The sequence below is a fragment of the Papilio polytes genome, unplaced genomic scaffold, assembly GCF_000836215.1.
Source record: "Papilio polytes unplaced genomic scaffold, Ppol_1.0 DF823177.1, whole genome shotgun sequence".
NCBI classification, from domain to species: Eukaryota; Metazoa; Arthropoda; class Insecta; order Lepidoptera; family Papilionidae; genus Papilio; species Papilio polytes.
Window position 1 is genome coordinate 388240 of NW_013526027.1, and position 25465 is coordinate 413704.

Sequence of the window (25465 nt, forward strand, 5' to 3'; positions counted from 1 at the left end):
GAAACAAATTCCTGAAATGTATTCCTTTCGAAGCAAAGTGACCTTGATGTTCGTAGTACACGCTTCGTCTTATCTTTCATATTTACTTTCGACAGCAAACAATAATTTTCGATATCCCGGTCACTTAGCATGATAGTAATAAACATTTGGGACCATATTATCAGCAGAAACATTAATATAGTTGCTGACGTCGCCATTGTATACCGTACTTACATATTTCCAGTCAATCCTTTCACATTCATTCATTTCACAAGAATTGTGAGGGTACTTTCAAAGTGGGTAGTGCGAAAATTTTGTATACGACCATCTTTTTTTCTTCCATGTTTTATTTGCTGACAAGGGTCAGTTCTATTGCATAGAATCGTGACGTCTGTAGTACCTCCGTACTATCTCACTCATCTCATGCATATTAACGAACGCGTTCACTAGAAGTGCGGAATTGCGCGTCTGTACGAGATTTACTTAGATTATGCGGGGGATTTCTTTCTGTCAAGTTCTCATGATCTTATCGTTTTAGATATTCTCGCGATTACCTTATCTATTGTAACATATTTATCTACTTTAGTATTATGTTTATAGACTTTATTACTTAATATGGTTGTTTGCAATAGGTTCACAAGTAGAAAGGATGAAGCCAAGAATAAATTACGTTTATGTCGCGGACTTATCAATAAAGTATGCTTGCATTAACACAAAAATAAATGATGAAGTATGAGTTAAGGTTACCACAGTTTAATTTTTTTATACACATAATATAATTGTAAGCTATTCAGACATTGTTACTTGAGACCTAATAGAAGTGGCTGAGACCAGGACCCAATTAACCTTTTCCGAGTCACGTTGTCGTATGTCATAAAATTCTCGATGGCGAAACGATAAAAATAAATGTGGATAGTAAAGAATAGATATACCAGTTGAAGATAACAAGCAACGCTTTCTTTAGAAATCGGAAGAACGTAAATAATTATACACTGTATTATATGAATCAAATGCATATGAGACCTCACGTTTTAAAATCGATTACTGTTTAATCTGTAGAACATTTTGACCAGTCAGATGGATATGATTCCTTCCATATTCGACTCAAGTAAAAAAGAGGTCGACCAACAACTGGACAGTTTCTAGATTTAAAATATGAAATACTGAATATGTTAATAGTTTTAATAATAACACCTTTACGGCGACTTGCAACCTCTCCCAAAGTTGGACTGAAGCCAAATTAATGCGATCTAGAGCCGTGAACGTAGCTACTAGGTGGACGGTCGGTGCTTCCTTCCTTCCGGATTCCTATCATATTCCTTACGTATTCATAATGTTGCGGTCGTAACGGCCCGTAAAATTGTTTTAATGTCTGCCTTATACTTCCAACCTGAATACCTTATTTAGATTTCATAGAAGTTGTTTTAAAGATAAAGCATCATGTAGTTTTTATTTGCATTAAAATGCGAACTTATCGTCGAAACTTCTATCCGTTAATGCCGAAGTAACATCAATTGTTAAAAAAATAGAATAGAGTTGTCTGGATCATACTATAGTCAAGCATACACATAGAAAATAGAATTTTCATTTGACATCAGATGACGTTGTAGTTTAGTGAAATAAAAAAGTCTCGTTTCTAATCAAGAATCTTCATACCTTGCAAGATTGTAGCGTCTAATTAAGACTGAACAATTGTTCTGCCAAGTTGATTTCATTCGCATTTTTCTTGTTTAATAAATCGATGGAGATCCGGTGTTTATCAGGTCAACTACTGGATGTTATCGGAGCATGGCTTCAGACATTGTATAAGAAACTAGTTATTTTTTCAATCGTTTAAATAAAATTACATGCATAAATATGGTAAGAATGAAAAGTTAGTTTCAAGCTGATTTAATTCTTTTTTTCTATTATGGTTGTCTAAGCAAATGAAATTAACAATAATATTGTAAATAAAACACAGATATACATAATTCATATCGACTTTTCTGTCGAAACAAGCAAATAATAAATAATGAAATTTAAAATGTTTTACTTTGGTATGACCTAAGTTAAATATTAAGAATTATGAATCATTAGAGAATATGCAAATATTTAACAATCATTAGGAGCAATCATCCTATCTTTAACCATTCATTAATAAAATCACAATTTTCCTCAATGGTTTACAGCTAATTGCACATTAATTTCACTAAAGATAAGCCAAAGATAACAAGATTTCAAATAATTTTCTCGACTGTGTTAACTTTCTAAAAACGAGCAAATTACGCTTTCGCTACAACAGACTGCTGATAAAAAGCAATAATATTTTAACTCCCTACCTAAGTGGAGAAATAACAATAATCTAATATAGTATAACGACGTATTAAAAATTGGAGAAATACAAATTTTTTTTTAATCTTTTTGGGTCTTTTTTGGATTGATGCACTCGATTACTCAATGGAAAAACAATCGTACACAAACACTCGAAATCTATTGATCGGATTCTTGAAATTCTTTCAGCAATAGAAAGCTTTTATAACAGCGAGTAACCTAGCCTTTTTTAAATCCGCCTATCTATATTTATCCAAGCGAAGTCGGAGCGGTTCACTAGTATTCTATATGTTATTCTAAAACTGCAACTGACCTACTTCAATACATGTCCGGTATTTGAAAAAATATAACAACTCTCAACTATTCAAACGTGCACTCATGTCCGTTGATTTATTAAAGCTACGTTTGAACTGAAATTGTGATGTATTTTATTAGTTTTTTATTGCATATTGTACGGTTTAGGTTATTGATTGAAACAAAGTTTAATATGAACTAAGTTTGTATTGTAAAAAATAGAATGACACTACAGTGATCTCAGGTATGTTTACTTGAGTTAGAGACGACCAACAAAACCTGCACTCAAGTCAGTGCTGACGTAACTCTTGGCCTTCACCTGTAACTATGACGGAAATAATTGCCGTAGTTTTTTTTATTTAAAGAAATGACCGTATCTAAAAGTTAAGAACATTTTAACTACTGACCGAATAATGTCGAAGTCCGATTGATTATTTTACAATCGAAACCCAATAGCAGTTTACACCACGACCTAAGGTTGGTGCCATTGGTTTGGACTAAGTTTAATTCAGTTAAGTGGTATAATTACAAAATATTTGAATGTGTTAATCAAATAATTTGTTTTAAAAGTCACGTAATTTGTGACTTAGCATTAACCGTGGAAAGTAATGACAATTTTCGCTATGTTTTTGCAACGTGTTGAGTAAACACTATTCGGATTTTATAATTAAACAATTTCATAAAATGCCATAGCTTGGCGTGTCTGTTAGCACGTCATGTTGCGTGAGGCAGTGACCGGATTAACTGTCTTCAAGAGATAAAACCTGTATGTTTAAAACAATGTGACATCCAGCCTCTTTAGGTAGGTTTTAAACATACAGGTTACAGTATACAGATGTCACAAAATGTGGTAGGAAGAATCTTTAATCTTCCTACCACATTTTTTTAGGAAGAATAAAGATTCTTCCTACCACATTTTGTGACATCTTTTGCTACAATTATGCCATAAAAATGGCAATTTTTGTAGTCTATATCTATACTAACATTAAAAAGAGGAAACATTTGTATTTTTGGATTTTTGTATGTATTGAAATAACTCAAAAACTACTGGACCGATTTCAAACGTTTTTACGTTTTTAGTTACATGGCTATGTTTTTTTTTATTTTTTAATTTCACGCAGGCGAAGTCGCGACCAACAGCTAGTATATTATTTAATGTACTTTTATCTACATTTACCACAATTCTCACAAACACTCTAGTAAAAGTTTTTACATCAAGAAATTTACTTTTAAAAGAAAAACAACCATAGCTCCGTTATACTCGGTATCTGCATAATGCATGCGTTGACTTATTTCTTAAAATACTCTCGTACAAGTAAAATAAAACGACCACGGTAACTGCAAAAAATAATATAGCAATTCAGTGAACTTGAGTTGAATACGTAAAACAGTAAACATATTTTGTTGTTAGTTTTCTCATGAGACATGTTTTCTTATGACATAAAATAATCTTACAATTTCAAAATTACACTACGATTATGGTACAAAAGGTTTAAATTTTTAAATGTTTGTTAACATAGCAATATAAACATATAGTTTGATTTATAATTCTAAAAGTAAATTTGCATATTTCAGTACAAGTTAATGCGTATATCTCAACAAAGTTAACAACTGTTTATATGTCCCGTATGCCAGGCACGGATGGTAATGCCCAGGAGGGCTAAGTTTATTCCGCACGCATGTTTGCTGTTTAACTGTCATTCCGGACTATTTCTGGAATGAATTTACGAATACCAAGCCAGATAGATACTGCATTTAAGTACAAGAGCGATTCCACATCGTGAATAAAAGCATAACATTAAATAATATAATATTTTTGCATTTATCTTTGGTCTTATATATTAAAAATCGTTCTATTTTAAAGTAAAGTATACATACTGCATGTTTTTGTCCTACAACTGCTATAAAAGTACTTCTGTATTACCTGTAAACAAAAGATAAACATCAAAATTAATAATTTAAACAATGTAAAATGGTGTAACAAAACAAAAGAACGATGTGTACAGTCTACAAGTATCAGTTCCCACTACGAGGTGTACGAGTACCATAACCCCGTGTCAACACGTCCCACTTTAAACAACGCGCACCATAAACAATATATTATGGGACAGAATATAAATAAAGTTGCGAAAGCGGAACTCTATACTTTATAAACAATAGCGTAAGCCCAGCGTTTAAAAATTGTTTTAAATATGTTACACATACGCTTGTTCTAAACAAAAACCAATTTGAAATCTACATTTTTATGTTCTATGAAATGTATGTTTTGTCAAAATCATATCAACTAAAATAGAAAAAACGTTAATATGTTATTTCAAGAAAACTACAAGACCAACATAAACGGCTAGCAAGGATAGAGTGAAAACAACCAATTAAGGTTCTGTGGTATTTTTATATTAAGCCAATAATTATAAAACAAGTTCTGCACTTTTAGGTCAGACAATGTTATTATAATTTTCCACTATGATTAAAATTTTATACACTTTTAACAGTGTTGTGGCACTTATCACTAGCCTATGAATAGATCTTAAAATTGACTTATGACTTATGAATTATCTTAAATTATTTATTTTGAGATATCAAGAAAAAGCACAAGATTATTAAGCCGACAGAGTTGATATTTTGCATAAAATGAAGTTTCAAAAATTATTGTTTTTTTTTTCACATATTTGAAAAGGGCAGAAAGGGCCTCTCGATTTTTGTTCCGGGCCCACTTGTCTCACGCGTTACGGCCCAATGCGCACCCCTCGCGCTCTTTTATTAGCATTAGCTGACTAAGCAGGTCTCAGTTTACCAACTGGGAATTACCTGTCTACATATAATTCAGCTTTTTCGACTCATCGATACAAAGAGAAATACAAACTATCATCAAGACGTGGTCCACTTGAATATATCTTAATAAAATAATTTAGTTCATTCTATTTTGTCAACAGTTCACGAAAGATCTGAATTTTGAAATAGGGAGTCGAATTTTTATTTTAATTCTGACTGCATGATTTTTTGCCTCAGTAAATAATAAAGCTGTCTACTAATCCAAATCTATATAGAGAGGCGGGACGTAACTGGAAATAAATGTATTGCCAGTAATAATTTAACTCCGTACTCTCTCATTATTTATCTGAACAACCGCTAAGATTGAGTATTTTCTAATGAGTTTTGCATGTCCACATCGTAGTGAAGGAAAACAATTAAGTTTCACATTGGAAAGCGTGCCATAAGAAATGTTAATCACTGTGGAATCGCGATTAAATCTTGTAATTTATTTTATTTGCAAATGCAGATTATGTTGATAATAGTCATGAAAGTATGGAATTATCCCACTAGTAAAAGAACAACAATGAATTAAATTTTACCTTTAGTAACCTAAATTTTCAATAAACACGCGTAAATGAGATTCATATTTAAATTTAAAAAATTAACTATTTACGAAAACCGAATAATTAGTACATTCAGTATTGTAGTACATAATTTCATTAACTTACTTATATATAAAGTATAGTAACGTTCGTGTAATTTATAACACTAAAATTCTACGAAATATGCAAGACAATAAATGTGGTAATTAATACAGTAGGTGAAGCACGCGACACCGCCACTGCCAGTGCGAAATGTATCGTATGTCATTTACGTAATGACCAATACTCTAGTTCAGTGGTACCCAAAGTTTATTAGGCCCCTATCGAATAAATACGCAAATTACAAAATTTTCGATTGATACATAACAATTAAAAACATAATTACAATTTAGTTAATAATAACGAAGGAAAGTTTGGTATACAGAATTTATTTATACACTAACTGTTGCCTGCGACTTCAGAGTCGAGTGTATAAATTTACGGTATTAAAAATGTATAGTAAATTTAATATTTTACTTATGATGATTTTAATATTTTCAATATTAAATTTATCATGTACTACTGGGGGGGACTTAAATTTACTTGTAGGCTCATTTTATGCCCATGGCGAACATCGGGTACCGGTAGGGCGGCCGTCTTGTGTCAGTCATGAGCCTACATACGTAAACGTACACTTGTAGTTGGTCAGGACCTAAAGTTTGGGAATCACTGGTATTCGATTAATACGAAAGTTTGAAGGCCTTGAGAATTTAGTTTCAGAGTGTATAGCATTTTCGTAAGTCTACCGAAGCCAGACCAGTGCCAAGGGTACGAATTGATACATTGTGTCAAGTAGCTTAAATTCTTTGCAAATACTAGTTTTAAGTCATTTAGATTCTAGACTTAAGAAAAAAAAACTAAACTCCTGAATGGTAATCCAAAGCGTGTATAGATTTTTGTATTTGTTGACTATTAAAACATCTTGATATCATGTTTCTATAGTTTCAAAATATTTTAGTATCATAGACGAGAATAAAATTCTAAGTCGGAACTAGAAAATCAAGTACTTGGAGCACTAAACTCAACCCACACCTTACTCTTGAAACATACTTCTTAATGAATGAGGTGTTGCCACTATTTACACATATTGAAGTGCGCAGACCACTTGCGTATAATTTTTTTACCCTATCTTACAGACGTTTTAAGGAGTTGCAATAACGTAAAAATAAACACAAAGGCCCTAAGCGAAGACAGGCAGATTAAAATTTTAAAGTTTTAAAACATCAACAAAAAATGATTAAATTTTATTGCGTTATTAGTTATTATTGGACACGTTGATTGCGCGCAGAAATAATATGTTGCATAAGAAATAACTGCCGTATTAGAAAACACATAAATAGGAAATAAAACTTTAATTGATTGTTAAAAATTTCAACCTTTATCACTTATATAACAACATTTATAACGATATTTTAGCAATAGAAAACTTACTTTACGTAACTTGAAACATATAATTGTACGCTTGTAACGTTTCTTTCTAGAATACATAAGCAAGTCCGATCCCAGTAACAAGTAGCTTGTAAATTTTTAATTGAACCTGCTTGTTATCTTTTTAATTGTAACCATATTTACTGGTCCATTATGTTGTGTAGTGATGGAAAAAATTACGTGAAAACGTGTTTAGTACAAATGTTTTGATGTCTTTGTCTTTTTTGTACTTTACATTTACAACATTTTCCTTGAAAAATAAGAAAGTAAGAATGACAACATTTAAGGGCCATCGTATTTTCGCTTTAAATCCAGTTTCAAACGCTCCCTTTCTAAAGTTGACGTAAGCGACTTTGGGAATGATCAGTGGACGTCAAAAGTTCTTCAATACCCCTGAACACCGTCCCCTTGATGGTACAAAGGAGTTACGGAACTGTCGGATCTAAGCTGCTATTGCTTTGTTTAAAGTTTGATCGCAGTTTGTTCGGTACGGTTAAAAGTTTTTCGAGAACGTTCCCAATTCGAAAAGTAGCAGAAAGTTCTCCAGCTAAAGTGTTTTTGGTATCAATTTACTAAACAATTTATTAGAACTCTTACATGTTTTATGTAATATTTATCAGCTGTTTTCTACAATATTACTCGTAGATAATTTCATTATTGTTCTAGTAGACACTAATATCTTTCGGATCGGATCAGAATCGATCATCTGTCGACACTATACTTATCGCGTATTCGTATACATCAGTGTCGACTGATGATCGATTCTGAACGAACCTAAACCATCATTACATCTTACTTATGTTCAACCTAAGTTTAAAACTTAGGTAAGCAATACGTTAGTAAATCTTCTACATAGGCATACTGCCAAAATTTTAACGACTGGTTAGATCATTTGGGACCTAATTTGTTACCAAATATTAGGTCACAATGTTTTGTGGCAAGCGGCCAGTACACGCACTGCATGAATGTAACTTTACGATTCTTACGTAAGAATATTAACAATAGGAACTCATTCATAAAGTTGACAAGTCGACCCAGTTTTGTGCAATAAATATTATAGTTTGTATCTTGGAAATAAATAATAATTAATTAAAAATGTGATAAAAATACTCGGTGAATAAATACGAATGGAATCAAATGTTATTCTTAAATGAATCGAGTATTTCGTTTTATTGGGACATAGAAAATCCTATTATCATACCAGACAGCTTAGTCCTGCGCGTGAATACAACTGTAATCTGGTACAATAAATTAAATTAGTGCAAGTTTGACCTACATGGTGATAGTTCGATTAAGGTTGGAACACACTAATATGGTGTCAAATTAAACTACAGATGTCAGTTTTATATTGAAATACAATTCTGTAGTTGTATCGAAACAATCATGCGAATTATCTTTTAATCTGTCTTAAACATAACAAACATTAATACTAAGCAACTATTAAGACGACACATTATAACACTATAGCGTCATTTATTGGGCACTAAAGACTTCCCTTAGTGGAAATTTAGTACGAAAATGCATTGTCGGATGCTAAATGCCTTTAAGTGTAAAAGTTAATCTAAACGTATTAATTATGCGATTGCATTAGAAGGGAGGATAGTTGGCACTTTGTCAAACATTTCTCGGCATTTGTTCGGCCTTGTCAACTCGGTCAATGACTCCGAAATGGCCGTTTAACATTACAAAGATATAATGCATGATACTAAGATATTTTAACATACAGTAACGAAACTATTATCTTTGTATTTTATGTACATTTTTATTAGGTTAGTTGTCTTGTATTTGAAAATATATAAAATCAAGCTTCGTAAAAACATCAAACAAATTCCAACTTTAAAAATATTATTAACTGATTTTAAAACAGACTGTAAACAAAATCAGATAAGACGAAATCACCAAACAGAAGACCATTTCTTTAATTCTGGTCTAGATCTAAGTATAAACGTTATTCAGTTTAAAGATGACGAAAATAACAAATGTTCTTGTAAATAACAGGCATATAACATAGTTTAGCAGCAAAAAGGTTAACGCACGAACATTACTGGAACAAAAACTATAAGATAAGTCGTGACAGATCGATGATGAATAGACGCCAACTGACGATACAGTTTTACGATCGTCCAACAGTAAATCAAACGATTTCGCCGTAATAAGTACGTTTATCTCGTTATCATTCGGTTAGTAAAAGTAATGAATAAACCATCAAGATAAATATGAAATATCGAGACGTGTCAAGTCCATCAGGAAGTAAAACGCAAATAAAGTTGCGGGAAAATATAAGTATCAGTGAGTCTGTGATTGATTAACCTTAAATTATTTTTCTTTTTTTTTCATGTATAAACCAGCGCTTGACCACTATCCCATCTATTATATTTTCAATCTGCATTTATTGCACATACAAATGGGAGGGATGGGTAGCTTTTGGAAGATGTACTGGAAAGAAACGTGTAACTGTTTCTGTCCTACCCAATGTTCATTAAAGATAGTAGCCCATCTGCAACCTTTTAACTTTGGAAAAATTACCTCGCAAAATTTTACTGTAGATACGAATGGAACCATTAATAACCCCAAAAAAGCGGCATTTATAAATCGCAGTAATAAACACATCTTTTTCGCTAATTCTGAATAAATTATTGTATGTCACGACTATCGTGCTTGCTGTAATGTAAGAAGGAATCAACATGGTACACGCAATTGAATAGGCGATGTTCAAGTGTCATTCAAATACAACACGTGCGTCCTGGTTTTGTGCGTCTCATTGAAATGCGATTTAAATTGAATAGCTGATATCACCGCCTCGATCTTACTATTTCAGCTGCGTAGTTGAACCCGGATATCCATCTGTATCTGACAGACAAAAGGATAGTCGCTCTATTTATTGTGTTAATCTTTTATAGTAGTAGAAATTACAAAAATTGTCACAAAGAGCGTAATCTTAATCGCTCATACTACAGCTACATTAATGATTTTTATATTGTACGTAGTTTTATAGTTAATACAATTATGATCGAAAGTAAAGACTAGTTTCTTTGACCGAAATTGAGATACCGCTGATATCGTTAAACAGATATATTGCAGTCGAAAATAATACATCTAAGTATTAAAAGAAATACATAAAAAATTATCGCGTATTTACGATTTGGGTGCGAGATATATCAAAGAAATAACGATAAGAATTCCAGAAGAAATTAACTAAATATTGGCAATAAATAAAACGTAAATTGTTACTTGTTTTTAATTAAATTATTAAAACCACCTAAATAATGAATACTTAGTTGACAATTCTCAGCACAAAATGTCAAAAATAAATAAAACCAACAAAGAATTTTACTAAACAACTAAAACATAAATTACAGTTTAGTAAAAAACAATAATTAACAAAGTAAAAGAAATCATACCTGCTTAAACATGATATAGTTTTCTCAAAGTTAAAAAACAATATCTTCCGCGGTAATGCTCCGTATAAAGCTAACAGTAATATTCATTTATTACAAAGGTGAGAGAGAAACAAAACGCCTTTGTGGAACAGAATAAAGGTAAAATCCAGACTGAAATTAGAGGATTCCTTGGAATAAAGGAACCATAAGCCTCAAAATGAAACATTGAATATACGAATGAAGCAGAAGAAAATACGAAAGAGATTTCACTAAAGGCAATTTTTTTGATAAAACGATTTAGAAAATCTATCTGGAATTCTCATATAACGTAAAGAGTTCAGATATTCTAAGGATAACGATGTTTGTGTCGAAATAAGCGATGTCATTTAGAAACAAGATATATGCCGCGAAAGAGTGCCGAAATCTCCGCTTGTATAAATACAATTCCAACCTAAATGTGTCAAAGTCCCATCGCTTTTATGATAATAAGTCTTTAGGGTTGTCAGCAAATTAAATAGATCATTCTACCAGAAACATTGTAAATTAATCAAAAGGCGGAATGAAACGAATTTCCGAAATCTATCAAATTCCAAGACATTGTTCAGAAATAACATCAACAGTATTTAAATTTACATCATCTGTCATTTTAGATATCATTTTCGTTTTGACAGGTGTAAAATATTACGCCAACAGGATCCAATAAAGGAAAAGTCTAAGATAAATTAAAGGATTCCATCAGAATAACAAACCACCTACAATAATTCTATTCGGCGAAATATGAATAAATGGCACAAACAAGGAGTAAACAAAACTATAAAAATTGAGATTATTTGCGATTATGTGTAATACTTAAACGTGTTATAAAGTACAACTACTAAAAAAAAGCAAGGGAGTAAAATCCCTGTGTCACAAATAGCTTAGCAAAAAGGGAAATGTCAAAGAAATAACAACGAGAAAACATTGGCGTTGACAACACGTACGACAGCCCTAGTAATATCCGTTGCGAGAGTAATTGGAGTGAGAAATATCCGCGAGGCGATATACGCGGCGGTCGGCACGATTTTCCTGGCCTTTGTCCCGGCTAGACTTTACGAGCGGCCCGTAACGTGTTGCAACAAGGAATACTGATCTATCGGAAATTTAGCTGCGTCATAAAGTCTCAGAGTCTATAGCTGACGTACAAATTGGAAGGTGGACATTCTTACCTTCCCGTCTTACCTATAATAAAATTCTTACTTCGGTGAAAGAAATAAATTCAAATTTGCAACTAAAAAAGATCGCAATTTTCACTTCTACACACTAGTTTACTATATTAAAAATTAGGAAAAAACTATCTCTAGTGCTGTAATAACTTCATTTTTTTTCTAAATCTGATATTGCCATTTCATAACTAATAAAAACCAATTAAGAAAAATAACATATTTTTATAATGTAAGTTTTCGTATAGTACAACAACGAATACTTGTTATAAAAATATTCCTGGTGAGTATGACGTAAATAAACGTATCATAACATCTTTATGATTTCAAATTCCCAATTGAATGTATCATAAAATACAAAACTCAATACTGATTTTCCGCGTCTATAACTACGAGGATAAAAGCGATAACAAACATCTTCAAAGTAACTCTAATTTGACATTTAAATCTGGAACAAGTAGACAAGGAAGAAATGGGTTGGTGCTGTTTGTAGTAAAATAAATTTCATTACATCACGCTCAGTACGCTCGATTACATCTTGGGTCGTAATTTTTCACCAGGCAAATGAAAGGCAATGATCCGAATAAATACAAAGGGCAAAACTCTCCATAAATATAAGAAATATTTGCATATAAACATTTCAATAATCTAAAATGCATTTGCAATATGCCAGTGAAATTTAAAAGATAGGTATTATCAATAAATTGATTAAAATCAAAACTATAGATAAAACATAACCTAATAGTGAATGATTTCATTTGAGATTATTTTTTTTTTCATTAATAATGTAACCCTTCGACCGCTTGTTTGTCAGGTCGTCAACCGACAACGGCTCTATTAAATAAAAAAGTAACAACTTTGAACGATTTATAATAAAACCTGCTACTATAAATGAAGCTAATAACATTTGCGAAGCTCTTATAGCCATTGTTACCAAAGCCATCCTCAAAGGTGACCCCGTGGCAGGAGCCGAGTGTTTATTAGGGTTGTAATATTTTAATGTCATCTTTTTATACATAAACCTTGAATAGATTTAATAGCGTTAAGGTAAATTATATATAAATTATATATAAATTAGTATTAAAAAGCAAATAGTTTTACACATTATAATACAAATATAATTTAATCATTAGAAAAAACTGATAAATAGTATTAAAAAATAGTTATAAATGCTTTAACGAAAACCTGGCGCAGAACCCACGTGAATGGGATAAGGATATGTAGATGACGTAATTGTATACAACGAAAAATATGTAAAATTTTCATAATTCGATGATTAATGTAACAGCAATGTAAAATGTAATACGCAAAAAAGGTGTGGGCTTGGCGTCCGGACAGTTAACCTTAACAAGGACTCAGGTGAAAGTGACCGACTGAGTCGTAAATGGATAATAGAAACGTAACCATCGATGTCTATTTTCGATACAATGAGTCATTGAGCACAGAAATAGAAAAATTACAGATAGATTCTTAGCATCTTATCATAGTTTCTTAGCTCTTCAGGTAAGAGCTAAGGAAAAGGAGATAATTTAAAGTGTATGCAAATGTTGTAATATCCACACTACATTATTGAAGTAGTCCTTTTTGATTACGCTCATCCATTCTTGTTAGAAAAGTAACAAGTTCAACACGAGTAAAAAATGACAAGTCAATTTATAGATCGATAAGTCAAGAAGTCAACAATAGTACATTTATATCTAAAACTTGTCCGAAGGATGTTATGTAATCTATGTCTAAAGGCGGACTAACTAAAACCCCGACTATCATAGCTCCACAAATTATATTTGTCGATCCATTATCTAGAATAGAGGCTAGACAAATGGAACGAGGACTCGAGAACTTTATTCATATTACTATTTTAGCATTCGACGCGCTGAGGTCATTAACCTGTGTTAGCATGCAAAAAAAACTAGGTAAATGTCTGATAAAAATTGCACTCAATCGCTGACATAAAAACATAGTAGAAAATTAAAAAGATAAATCAAGTGACTCTTAATTAAAACGCCTTAATTAGATTGCTAACAAATAACATTTCATTATCTCAATTTTAGACAGCATATTGGATAATGTTTATCAATTTAATATTTAAAAAATATCATGAAAGTCGATCTAGGACGATCCGGGTTGTTGCAATCTAAAATTAAATCCGGAAATAAAGTATTCCAAAACTAAATGGGTCAAAGAACACGAACGGCTTCATAATTCGAAGACATTTGGCAGAGGACCATTCAGAAAGCGGCAGCAGACGCCAAATATGTTCTTACTCATGTTTACATAACATCGGTGATTCATTCATTAGAGGCACGACTGTCGTATGACAAGATCTGGCGTCACTAGAATGATTACATATTTGTGATTAATAAATACCCTACAGTACCGAAGTAAATAAAAAAAAGAAGTTAAAATACGAAACTATGTAAAGGCTTCTTGGTAAGGGATTTGGAAAATCAAATTCACAATCTAAAGCAAATTTTAAATATTCTATACAAATCCTCAAACAAATTTAAACTCGGAGTATGAATAGATGGCCTCATTAAAAAGTTACCACAAATTTATAGCGACGAAATCTTGGCACAAGAAGCTTAATATTTTAGTTTAATCTAGTTTTTGGTGAATTTCACAGAACCATTAATGATTTGAATAACAGACTAGTGTAATTCTAATCCAAAAATCGATTGTAGAAAAGCTATGGTGGGTTTATGAAGAGGATAAGATACTTTTAAAGCAGAACTATTTAGGTTAAGATAAATTGCATAAAATTGTTTAAAAAGTTCTGTACCATGAAACCTTAATTTTAGACATAAATAACACATTTCAATAAAAATTATTACATTGAACATTAAAATGTAAATATAAAAATCAAGTTATGAAGTTGCAAAGTTCATGCAGCATAAGTAGGTACATACTTAAAACCAATTACACTTAAGAAACTACCGGTTTAACTTGACAGTGAACTTGATGACCATAAACGATAATAATATTTGGTCATTAAAATAACATTAATATTGAGTTAATGGATATTATTATATTTGACAGTAATAATTATACGTAACTGTTAATTACCTACTACGGAAATTTACGTTGTTAATATTTTTTTTAAGTTACAGCTTACCTCTTTTTGTTCAGTAGGAGTACTGGTCCTTACACCCGTTATGTCTTTCCATCTGAGCACACCCATCACTGCGTGGCGAACCCACGACCCTCGCCTACCAGTCCTACCGTTCGACAGTTCATCCACAACACCGCACAAAACAGAGTTCACAACCAGCCCTCTACCACCGCTACTCTCTTTATCATTCTTTAACGCCACTTCGCCGCTTATCGGTAATGATCTTCTCTCCCTCATAAAGCCTGAAGAAACTCGACCCCGTTGTACTTCAACGCTTTCCGAACCGCATCTTGAGTTCGCAATTAATCATAATAAGACTTCAAAGACGAGATAAATCTCTCAGCAAATCGTTTATTTTTATTATCACAATTTTCGGGTCGACCAGCTGTTGCGACGACGGAAAGTTTTTCAATTATTTTTTACGAAATACGAAAAACTGTTTACTGTGTACTGTGTGTAATTTACTGTATAACTAACGCCCGCAGTTGTATCCAAATATTGGCAAAACAGTTGAATTTAACTTTCACTTTAACGCCCGTATGTAGGGGAAATTTCTTTCCAAGTTCTTATTTACGCGAAAAAATTATCAAACCATCAAAGGTCCTAGAAAACTCCAATATATTACTTTTATTTTATTTAACGACACAATCGAATCACTTTATTTTTACGCACGTGAAATCCAAGTAACTGTCAAAACACGATCGAAGCGTGAAATTAGAAATTTGTGTAAACGCTCAACGTCTGCACGGAACAGCGTTTCGATACCGAATGCCGTAGCGTAGCGCGTGCCACATGCTCGTGCTGCGATCAACCGACGCTGCCATCTCTTTCTTTTTGATCTTATCGATATAAGAAAGATAAGGACAAATAGCACTTCACAGATGCGTCATTAAAATAAAAAGTACAGGTGAATGTAACTGCAAAGATGACAACAAAAACTTTACAAATGTAATACTCTATTAAGACATTTTATAATAAAAAAAAAGTTATTTAATTTTCTAGGCCACTTTACAGTTACAAATATTTTAGTTGTAATACAGAAGCCTACGCAAAAAATCTAATTTTTATTACAGAAAATTCAATTATATCTTAATGTCAAACACATTGAATTTACAGGTAGATTCTTGTTGAAGTTTTTCAATTTCACTTCCAACAATATTATAATCGGAAACTTCTCATTTTTTTAACTACCGGCAAATTTGCGTGGGAACATCCGGAATGGCAAACGCACATTGTATCTCACCCTTAAAAGGGACAAAGAGCCAACAGGTGATTGTCGATGCAGCTGCTTCCGAAGCCCGAAGCTCGAAGGAATACATAGAAAACACTGCAACGCCACTAGGGAAGGATGTGGTAGTGTCGGCTTTCATGGGGAAGTATTGATTATACGCACATACTACCAAACCGAATGTTGAATCATTTATTGAAACATTGAGTTATCAATTAGGGATACTGGTTAGGATATAATTTGACCAACATTTTACAAGCTATAGTAATAGCCACGTCGGTATTTTACTAGTAGCGGTAGGCGTCGTATTTTAATGCTTTTTATTTTTAGATTTACTCCGTACCTTATGTAAAGCGCCTGGCAATTTTAAATACTCATTTTTAACGCAAAATCAATATATATTGAGTTCCTTAAATAAAGCAATATCTGATGTGTTTTAAATTATATTTTTCCGTTTAACTACAAGAACATATTAATAAAAAAAGATGTTTAAGAAACTATGTTGACAATGTAATCAGTAAATAAAATCATCCGTTCATTGAAAAAAAAAATGTTACAGAGATAAGAGATCTTCGTACTTCAGAAAACAAAAGACAATAGTGAATACTCCAACACTATTCAATCTCATAATACCACTTATTTAAATGAGGTCATTATGAATTGAAGCACAGTGAAGTGGAGTTCTTTCATCACAAATTATTATCAAACAAACTCAAAATGTAATCACAATTTAAACTACTCGTACAAACAACATTAACTAGTTCTGTGAAGTACCTACTCTTTGTTTAAATTCAAATTTCAATACCTGTTACTAATTACGTTATGATGAATTCAAAATTTGAATTAGACTAAGAAACGGTTTATAATTTAAAACAAAAAAACTTTAGTAATAAAATTGCATTTTTCTTTTTGTTGGTATAAATTCGTACAATAACAACAAGCGAAAAAAAATAACAATAACAAGAAGTAGCAACAGATATCGCTCAAGGGAAATTAAAGTACAGCAATAAAAATAATCATATTATTTCCCTGGCGCATCTGTATTCAAAAACAAATGAATGATATTTAAGTGTAGTCTATTAATATTCGTAACGGATTCAATAGTACCTCGGGATCGGAACCAATTTTGCATATTCAAGAACACAACGGCATAGTGATGTATTTACTATTATTATTACAAATAATAATAATATTACGATAATGATTAACATTACTTAGGGTGTTCTGTAATAAGTCATTTAGAGAAAACATATTGATAATTTTAAAAGACAAAATGTATTCCCTCTACATAAAAATGTTTGAAGCACATGACATTTTTACTGTATCAAATGTCGAATGTCATACATTTTTAATTACAAACGCAACAGCATTCCGACATGCGTCGCAAAATGTCACACGTCAATGTTCAATACCATAACGCTGCGACATAGATGAATAGCATCTGCCATGTAATCGATAACTCGAATACAAATTAAATGCACATCACTAGTCGGTATTACGTAAGCCGACACATCACTTATGCGAATGCATGCACCTCATTTGGAGGTCGTTAGATCCCAGGTTAGGTATCCTATGTACCTACGTATCCTAGATATACCTGCATTATCTCTCGGTTTATTTGCACTAGGGAGGGGCATTAAGCCCTGTTCCTGTTTAGAAAGGCGGCCATAACTTACGGTTTTAACGAATTTCGTCTGGCTAGAATGAAATCCTGCGTTTATGTTCGCGTGCAACGATATTAATGAGGTCTTATGAGAGAACTAATGCATGGTTTTATTTACCATTCATTCTACAGTATTGTGCATTATTGTAAGGGATATTGAACAATATGATTAACATAAGGTAAATGCAACTTTTACTTACGTCATAAAAACTGTTCTAGCATGGAACATTTCTAGCAAGAAGTCCCTTAACTAGGTTTAGATTAGTTTATCGAAAATTTTCGAAGTTTAGCACATTATTACACAGCAGTCAACTGTTTTAATTAATTTTATTAAAAACTCTAATTTTCACTAAAATGATTAAAAAGTCCACTGAAGAAGTAAGGTGTTTCATCTAATATTCTAATCTAATTAACAAAGAAAAAAAAACAAATTTCCACGTAAACAACGTTTCTAAAACTCCTAATGAAACGTTCATCTTGCTTCAATGTGCAGTTTATTTTTAATTAAAAAATAAACTAGACATTTTCCGGATAAAACATTTCTTTACTACAAAATTAGAATACAAATTATCTGTAATTATTGAAAAAAAAGTTTAATAAAAAGCTCATAAATAAAGTAAATTTTAAGACACTAAGATACGCAGGACAGTAAGTCATAATGAATTAATTTTTGAAGATTTTCCCGTAGATTCCTAAACATACTGGTAGTACAATGTGCCGATTTCCGCAGACTGGCGCCTTTACGAGTTGTCGTTAGATAGTTAAATAAACATGATACAATAACCTAATGTTATTTAATTCGTTACTAAACATTCCTTCATTTATATATCTTTATTCGCTATTTCTCACATAATATATGTTATATGATTTATCTATACTAAGATCATAAAGAGGAAAACTTTGTAATGAAATAACTCAAAAAATACAGAGCCAATTTTAAAAATTCTTTCACCATTTAAAAGCTACGTTGTCAGCGAGTAACATACGCTATGTTTTATATTATTCTTTTAATTTCACGCGTACGGAGTCGCAGACGAAAGCTAGTATAAAAATAAAAATAAATAATGTGTTTTATTATGTAAAAAATCGAACATTACCGGCTGCGGAATCCCATGACTAAAGCAACCAGTGGTCAGGGCTACAGTGCTCCTCATAATGCGTGCAGTTTCTAAAATAACTGCCTTTTGAATCGGGTCCTTACTCCAACTGTCTAGCGAGTGCTTCTTGAGATGTTGGTCGAAGCTCTTCACTATTTATATGATTATTTAAATAAAAATTAAAGTTTTAGGCAAAGTATCATTGTAAAAACATAAAAAAGAAAAGACAACTACATTTCAAGGAATTTAAATCGTAAAATTCATAGTAAAAGTTTAATTCGTTCCTACCATAGATGTCCGAATAGCTAAACGGTTGCCAGCCGCTAATATTTCAGCGGCGATTTACATTTAATCAGATAAAAACCTGCCTCAATTTCAAAAGGATAATTTTAAGTGGAAAATCCAATTTATGGAGCTGCAGTGAACGATTGCTATGCAGTTTTAGCTGCAGTATCATCACATTACGCTTCTATCGATAATAGAATCCATATTGTAAGGCGAGAACATTTTATGTTTGATGCCTTTTCTAACATAAGAGAAAAAATATGAAAGCTTTGTAGTAATCGACTATATATATAGCATTAATGATGAAGATGATTATGGTGATGATAAATGAAAAGAGAAAATATTACATTAGCATATTACATCAAATCCTTCGTCAAACAAGTTAAAGATCGATTGCAAATTCTACAGTCGTCGAAAAACTTTACGGGATTATAGAGAACAGAGTCAAAATTGGTGATTAAGATCATAATGATGCTGGTTTACTACGCGACATAGCAAAATACAGCAATAATAAACATTTACATATCATGTTATCGATACTAAGTCGTATAGATACTGCAAACCACAAAGGCAGTCACTATCAAATCACGTCGCCCATTGACCCAACCCCGATATCTGAAGGTCGGATCTCTTTGTGACCACAACTATACTTGTTCTTTGTTACAGCCTTGTTGCAAAAGACTTAACTGGCTATCGAATAGATGCTGGTCTCGATTAATCGTGTTTAATAGCTAAGTCAATGTCAGTCATATGGATTACGTTACGAAATGTTTTTATTGTGGGAAGCTAAATTTTTATTGAAATGTGAGTAACAGTTCATAAATTGCTAAATGCTTCATAACTTTTACCATGACAGTTTGTGATCAAACAATTTTCTACTTGAAAATATATTCGCTTTAAAAGTTTTCTAAATTTTAATTTGTAAGTAAAAAGTACTCATACACAAAAGAAACCAATTGGTAAAGTTTAAATTTAAATGCACATTGTTACCGTTATATTGTTCGAGTAAGTTCGACCACACATTTTTCGTTCGCATCATCGATTTAAATATTAAAGGCCATCGATTTCTCATGGCCCAAATATCACATCAAAGCGAAAGGTACAACCAAATTGGAGCAGATAAAATTGTTCATTATACATTTATTGATACCAAAAATTATTATGAAGAAATGCCAGTTGGGTTAAAAATAGTCGACAATGAAAAAAATGGAAAGTCTTTTGTAGAGTGCTGATATTAATATCTGAAAGAATACGTCTGCATTTATTTCATTGCAATCTGTCGAATGAAATCTATATTAGTCTGATATTTTATTAAAAAACTTAAATAGAAACAGAAATTTCATTTTTCAACGAATGAACGTCATACTCGTATGGGATAGAATTTCATTACAAATTCATTGCTTTCATGCTCAAATTCTATTTGATTTCATTCTATTTTAGTAACACGTACATATGAATAATCTATTATCATTTCCGTTTTTAAAGTCTATATCTATGTTACTAATATTATAAATGCGAAAGTTTATATACGGATAGATGTTTCTTAGAGTTTGTAGCCCAAAGTGCTGAACGGATCTCGATGAAATTTGGCAATGGCAAAACTCTGGATGAACACATTACTTTTTTTTAATTCCACGCACACGCAGTTGCGGGATAAAGATATAAATAATTAAGATATAAGATATAAATAATTGTTATTTATCCATAAGAATTAACATAGAAATGTAGAAATGTCTAATGTTTGGTAAAATCTTGAACTTGGTTATGATCTTCGAAGTCATGATTTTATGCACAGCTCTAGAATTTATTTAAAACTTGGGACAGAAATATAAAAAAAAGTAAACTCGGTAATCATAGTCTTAGAACTCCCTCATACGAGTTTTAAAGGGTAAATATAATTTTAAAAATCAATAAAAACAACTTTTTTTCCATAGAACGTTTTTACTATAGATAATGAAGTGAAAGCAATTGAATTTGTAGATCTGATGAATCCAAAGTTAATCGAAGAACATAAATGTATCGCTGCACCGGTGAAGCAACTGACAGAAGCGAGGTCAGCTAAGCCTCATCCTTGCTTTTACTTTTATTGCAGACCAGCTGTTGCTCGCGATTTCACCCGCGTGAATTTAAAAAGTAATTAAAAACACGGCGTAGCTTTTTAATGGCTAAACTTGTAATCGGCTCAATAGTTTTTGACCGACTTCCCAAAAATAGGAGGTACTCAATTCGTCTGTATGTTTTTTTTATGTGTGTTACGGCATAACTCCGCCGCTAGTGGACCGATTTTGATAATTCTCTTTTTATTCGAAAGGTAATGCTTGCAGGTGGGTCCCATTTTTTGATTGATTTTCGGAGTCAAAGACTACGACGTAGTTAAATAGTTTAGCTCAAAATCGCGCGACAAAATTTAAGGTCATTTTTTTGTATTAAACGAACAATCTTTTTTATCCAAATTTAAAATATCTCAAACATGTTTTTAATTTAGGATTTTATTTTATATTATTTACATCTACTATAGCCCCATTTTAAAAAATAAGAACTTATCTTAAAATCTAAATTAGATTGAAGAATTTACCTAAAGATAATCTTTTTTGTGTACCTTTGTATGCCAAAATACGATTACCCAATATTTGAATAAGCAAGTTAATTTTCCTTTTATTTTTATCAGGAGGCAATCTTCGTATTGTCGATCCTATTTGCGAAACCGTTATTAAAATTTCTGCTAAGTTGCTGACCTTACTTTAATATTTTTTATACGCTTTTATTGTTCGATCCAACGTTTATGCTGTTATACTTTGGTATGGTAATATAATTTAACACGTTCACTGCCGACTTCCCCGAAAAGTTCACAACACGTTGATTACCAACTATATTAAAACCTTTTAACGGTAGAGAAGCTTGATCTATACTATTATAATAAAGCGTAAACACACACTTCTTTGTTGCCTAAGATATCAGCAATTACAGCATATTTTTGATTAATTATTTCTTTAATAAAAAGCCCTACACTTTTTTCACGCTTTAGGCTATATATTTTCACGCCTTTAAACTTAGGGGGTAAATATTTTGGATAAAATCCCTAATGTGGGAAAGAGACCATAAGTTGCTGCCAACATCAAGGAAACAAGATTGTCAAGGTTTGTTATGTCATGTCAGTTTGACATTTGCTATTGATAATTTGACATAAAATGGAAACATTAAAATATAGTTTTTATAATTTCATGCGGATTAAGTCGCACGGTAACAGCTTGTTTTTAAATAATAAAAAATAAATTACAGTGTTAAATATCTGGGTGTGGCATTGAAAGTGTTAAATAAAATAATGTAGTTAGTAGATTTTTTTATTAAATCCCTATATGGATTGCGCAAATGATAGCCGTAATCTCAAGCCCTTTTTGAAATGAAGCCTGTAATAGAAACACAGGATTTTTAGTTCGAGACAATAACTTAAAATATAACACAGATGGTATCATATATACATCATCATCATCATCATCATCATCATCATCATCATCATCATCATCATCATCATATATACACAGTATAAAGACAAACACATAAAAGTATTCTATGAAATTAATTTTTAGTGTATGGGGTACTAATCCAATAAGATTTTTTCAAAGTCTTTATCAAAAATTTATTAAATTTTACTACTAACCTACATTGCAATTTCTTATGAAGTTAGCAAGAAACAGTTGCGGCGATGAAAACTAATACAACTGCTGGCGACGTTTTAAAAACGAAAAACAAATAAATAGAATAAAATTCCGACGTCCGGAATTTCCATTAGCGGATTGAGAAATCTTACTGTGTTTTTTGGACAAGATTATAAAAGTAACCCATATAGATATTTCAAGAATGTTCTACTAAAAGAATAGCTTTACAGGATCCAAAATATGATAAAGACATAATGTAAAACAATTTAATACTTAGGATTTTTTCATGTAAATCAAAAAATTCGTTGGCTCCAACGTAAAAAATGATAACCCGAACTTTTAACATTTTTACAAAATGTTAAGATTTTTTTTTCATTTAATTAATAATGCAGCGTATTTAGTCAATCAATGTTTAAAATTCTTTCCTGCACTTGCAAAAAACAAACGATGCTAAAGCATCGATTTCATTATGATTCTCTTTCATGCAACTCTTTGGGTGCAACGTTATTTCTAATCCTTCATTCAAAGTCACGCCTGACACAATTTTCAAAGGACGCATCTCAACGGTATTAATTTTACAAAATACACGGAATCCTCTATTTTTAATGCCGCAATCACTGTTGTCAACTGATTAGTGGGTTCTCTGCAATGTGATTTAGTATTGAATTTACAACTGGCTGTTTAGATAGAGTTAAAATAAGATCAGAGTAAGGTTCTACCATATTTTAATATCAGGAGTTGATTAAACAATTCAAAATGGCAAAGTAATTGGATTTGTGAGCTCCCGTCTACGTCAATTTAACTTTAGGAAGCTTAATTTACACAAAATTTGCAATATGTACACGACATTTGACTCATAAATATGCACGGTTGCTAATGTACAGACACAGTTACGATTGAAGTCATTAAACTGTTCCAAGTTGATAACTTCGAGATTTAATAAATTTATTATAGTATGTAAGAAATTAAAATAATTATAAGCAAAGCAATATATATGCGATCGTTGCTCGTGTGCCCACTTTTCCTTTAAAAAAATATTCTTCAATTGTTTAGGAACTGAGAATTTATTTTGAGATCACAAACAAAAATAATAATCGATCAACGATCTTTGGAACTCTAAAATTGATTATCGAATTCTATTAAAACATTTAAAGTAAAAAAAGAAATGTTTTTCTTTTAGCAATTTCTTTATAATTAACTACAATTTCTAGGCCAGTGCGTACAAACAATCCATGTAAGGCGTGACAAGCGAATCATTTCGTCTCGCGTCGCTTCCCACCCCAACGTCTTCTATGGTGCTACTTCCGGCGATTATATCAGACTGTCCAACTGACTGTTGACCCCTGTACTTGGACCGTGTACTTTCTGAATTTTTAACCGCATCCGCGGATGTCGATCCATTAACCTACGTCTGATAATGACTTTAACGGTAATTCGTATTTTTGTGCTTCAAATTACTGGCGACAATTCCCCAGCTAAAGTGACCCTTTATTATCCTTTTTCGAAAAAAAAAAAAAACACTAGCAAACTTTCATTTTGCTCTAAATCCGAATATTACTTATAATTTCTCACGTAAAATAATAAACACGTGAAGGAATATTGAAATTAAATCCCCGTTTACCTCTAATATTAAAAGTATACTTTAAAATTCCTTCATTTAAAAAACTTACCTGAGAAAAATAAGGTGGTAACACTGCCCTCTGGTCATCTAATCGGGAACATTGCACCCTCTCGAGAAGTTCGAACAACTCGTGTTGTGCTCGAGCGCCACCTGTCGTCGATGAAGCCCATGGCGTAGTCGCCACGTGCTGCCGCCTGTCGGTACAAACATACACTATTTAACTTTTGTTGTAATATCATATATCGACGATAGAGGGCGCTGATTTTAATATTGCAGTTAGGGACGATAAACCCTGATTCAAAAACAACATAGATTATATTTAAATATTTAAAAGAAACGTTTAAACAAATATTTGATAACATTTCCATTAAAAAATACATGTAACAATGTGTTACGAGTGTCAAGTGAGGAAAATAACAAAAAGTGCTGGTTTTCGCTGTCTCAGCACTACGTGCTTTTAGTTCAGTTTTTTGACATTTTCGAAACGTTTTTGATGTTGAGATAACAATTTCTAGATGTTCCAGCCCTCGAGATATAGTCAGGAGAATTTATTTCTGGAATCATCCATTTATAATTCCGTGGTCTTTTTATTTGGTTCGTGTCGTGTTGGAGAATGCTATCACTGACAGTTATGGACGCCTTCACAATGGGAACTCGTTGTCGAGTTGGAATAATAAGATTAGTGTTGATTGCGAGAGGGTTTTTGCTGGTTAGTGTGACAGTCAATTTGCGCGGCGCACATTGGGCTGAATCAAGTTGCTCCATAGACAACTTTATCTGATGTTTGAAATGTCTCTTTTTTTTGCTTAAATGTGCTTTGT

General features: G+C 32.0%; 1 protein-coding gene across 6 annotated transcripts in view; it reads right to left on the minus strand.

Moving 5' to 3' along the window:
- LOC106105193 (rap1 GTPase-activating protein 1) overlaps positions 1 to 25465 on the minus strand; it is a 197409-nt gene that overhangs the window by 55716 nt on the left and 116228 nt on the right. For 5 of the 6 annotated variants that reach the window (XM_013285460.1, XM_013285457.1, XM_013285459.1 and 2 more), the window contains one exon: positions 24694 to 24838. In XM_013285460.1, the coding sequence (XP_013140914.1) occupies positions 24694 to 24838 (145 nt within the window). Of the gene's footprint in view, positions 1 to 15097; positions 15850 to 24693; positions 24839 to 25465 lie in introns of those variants that run through there. The other variant, XM_013285458.1, reaches the window with a different exon arrangement.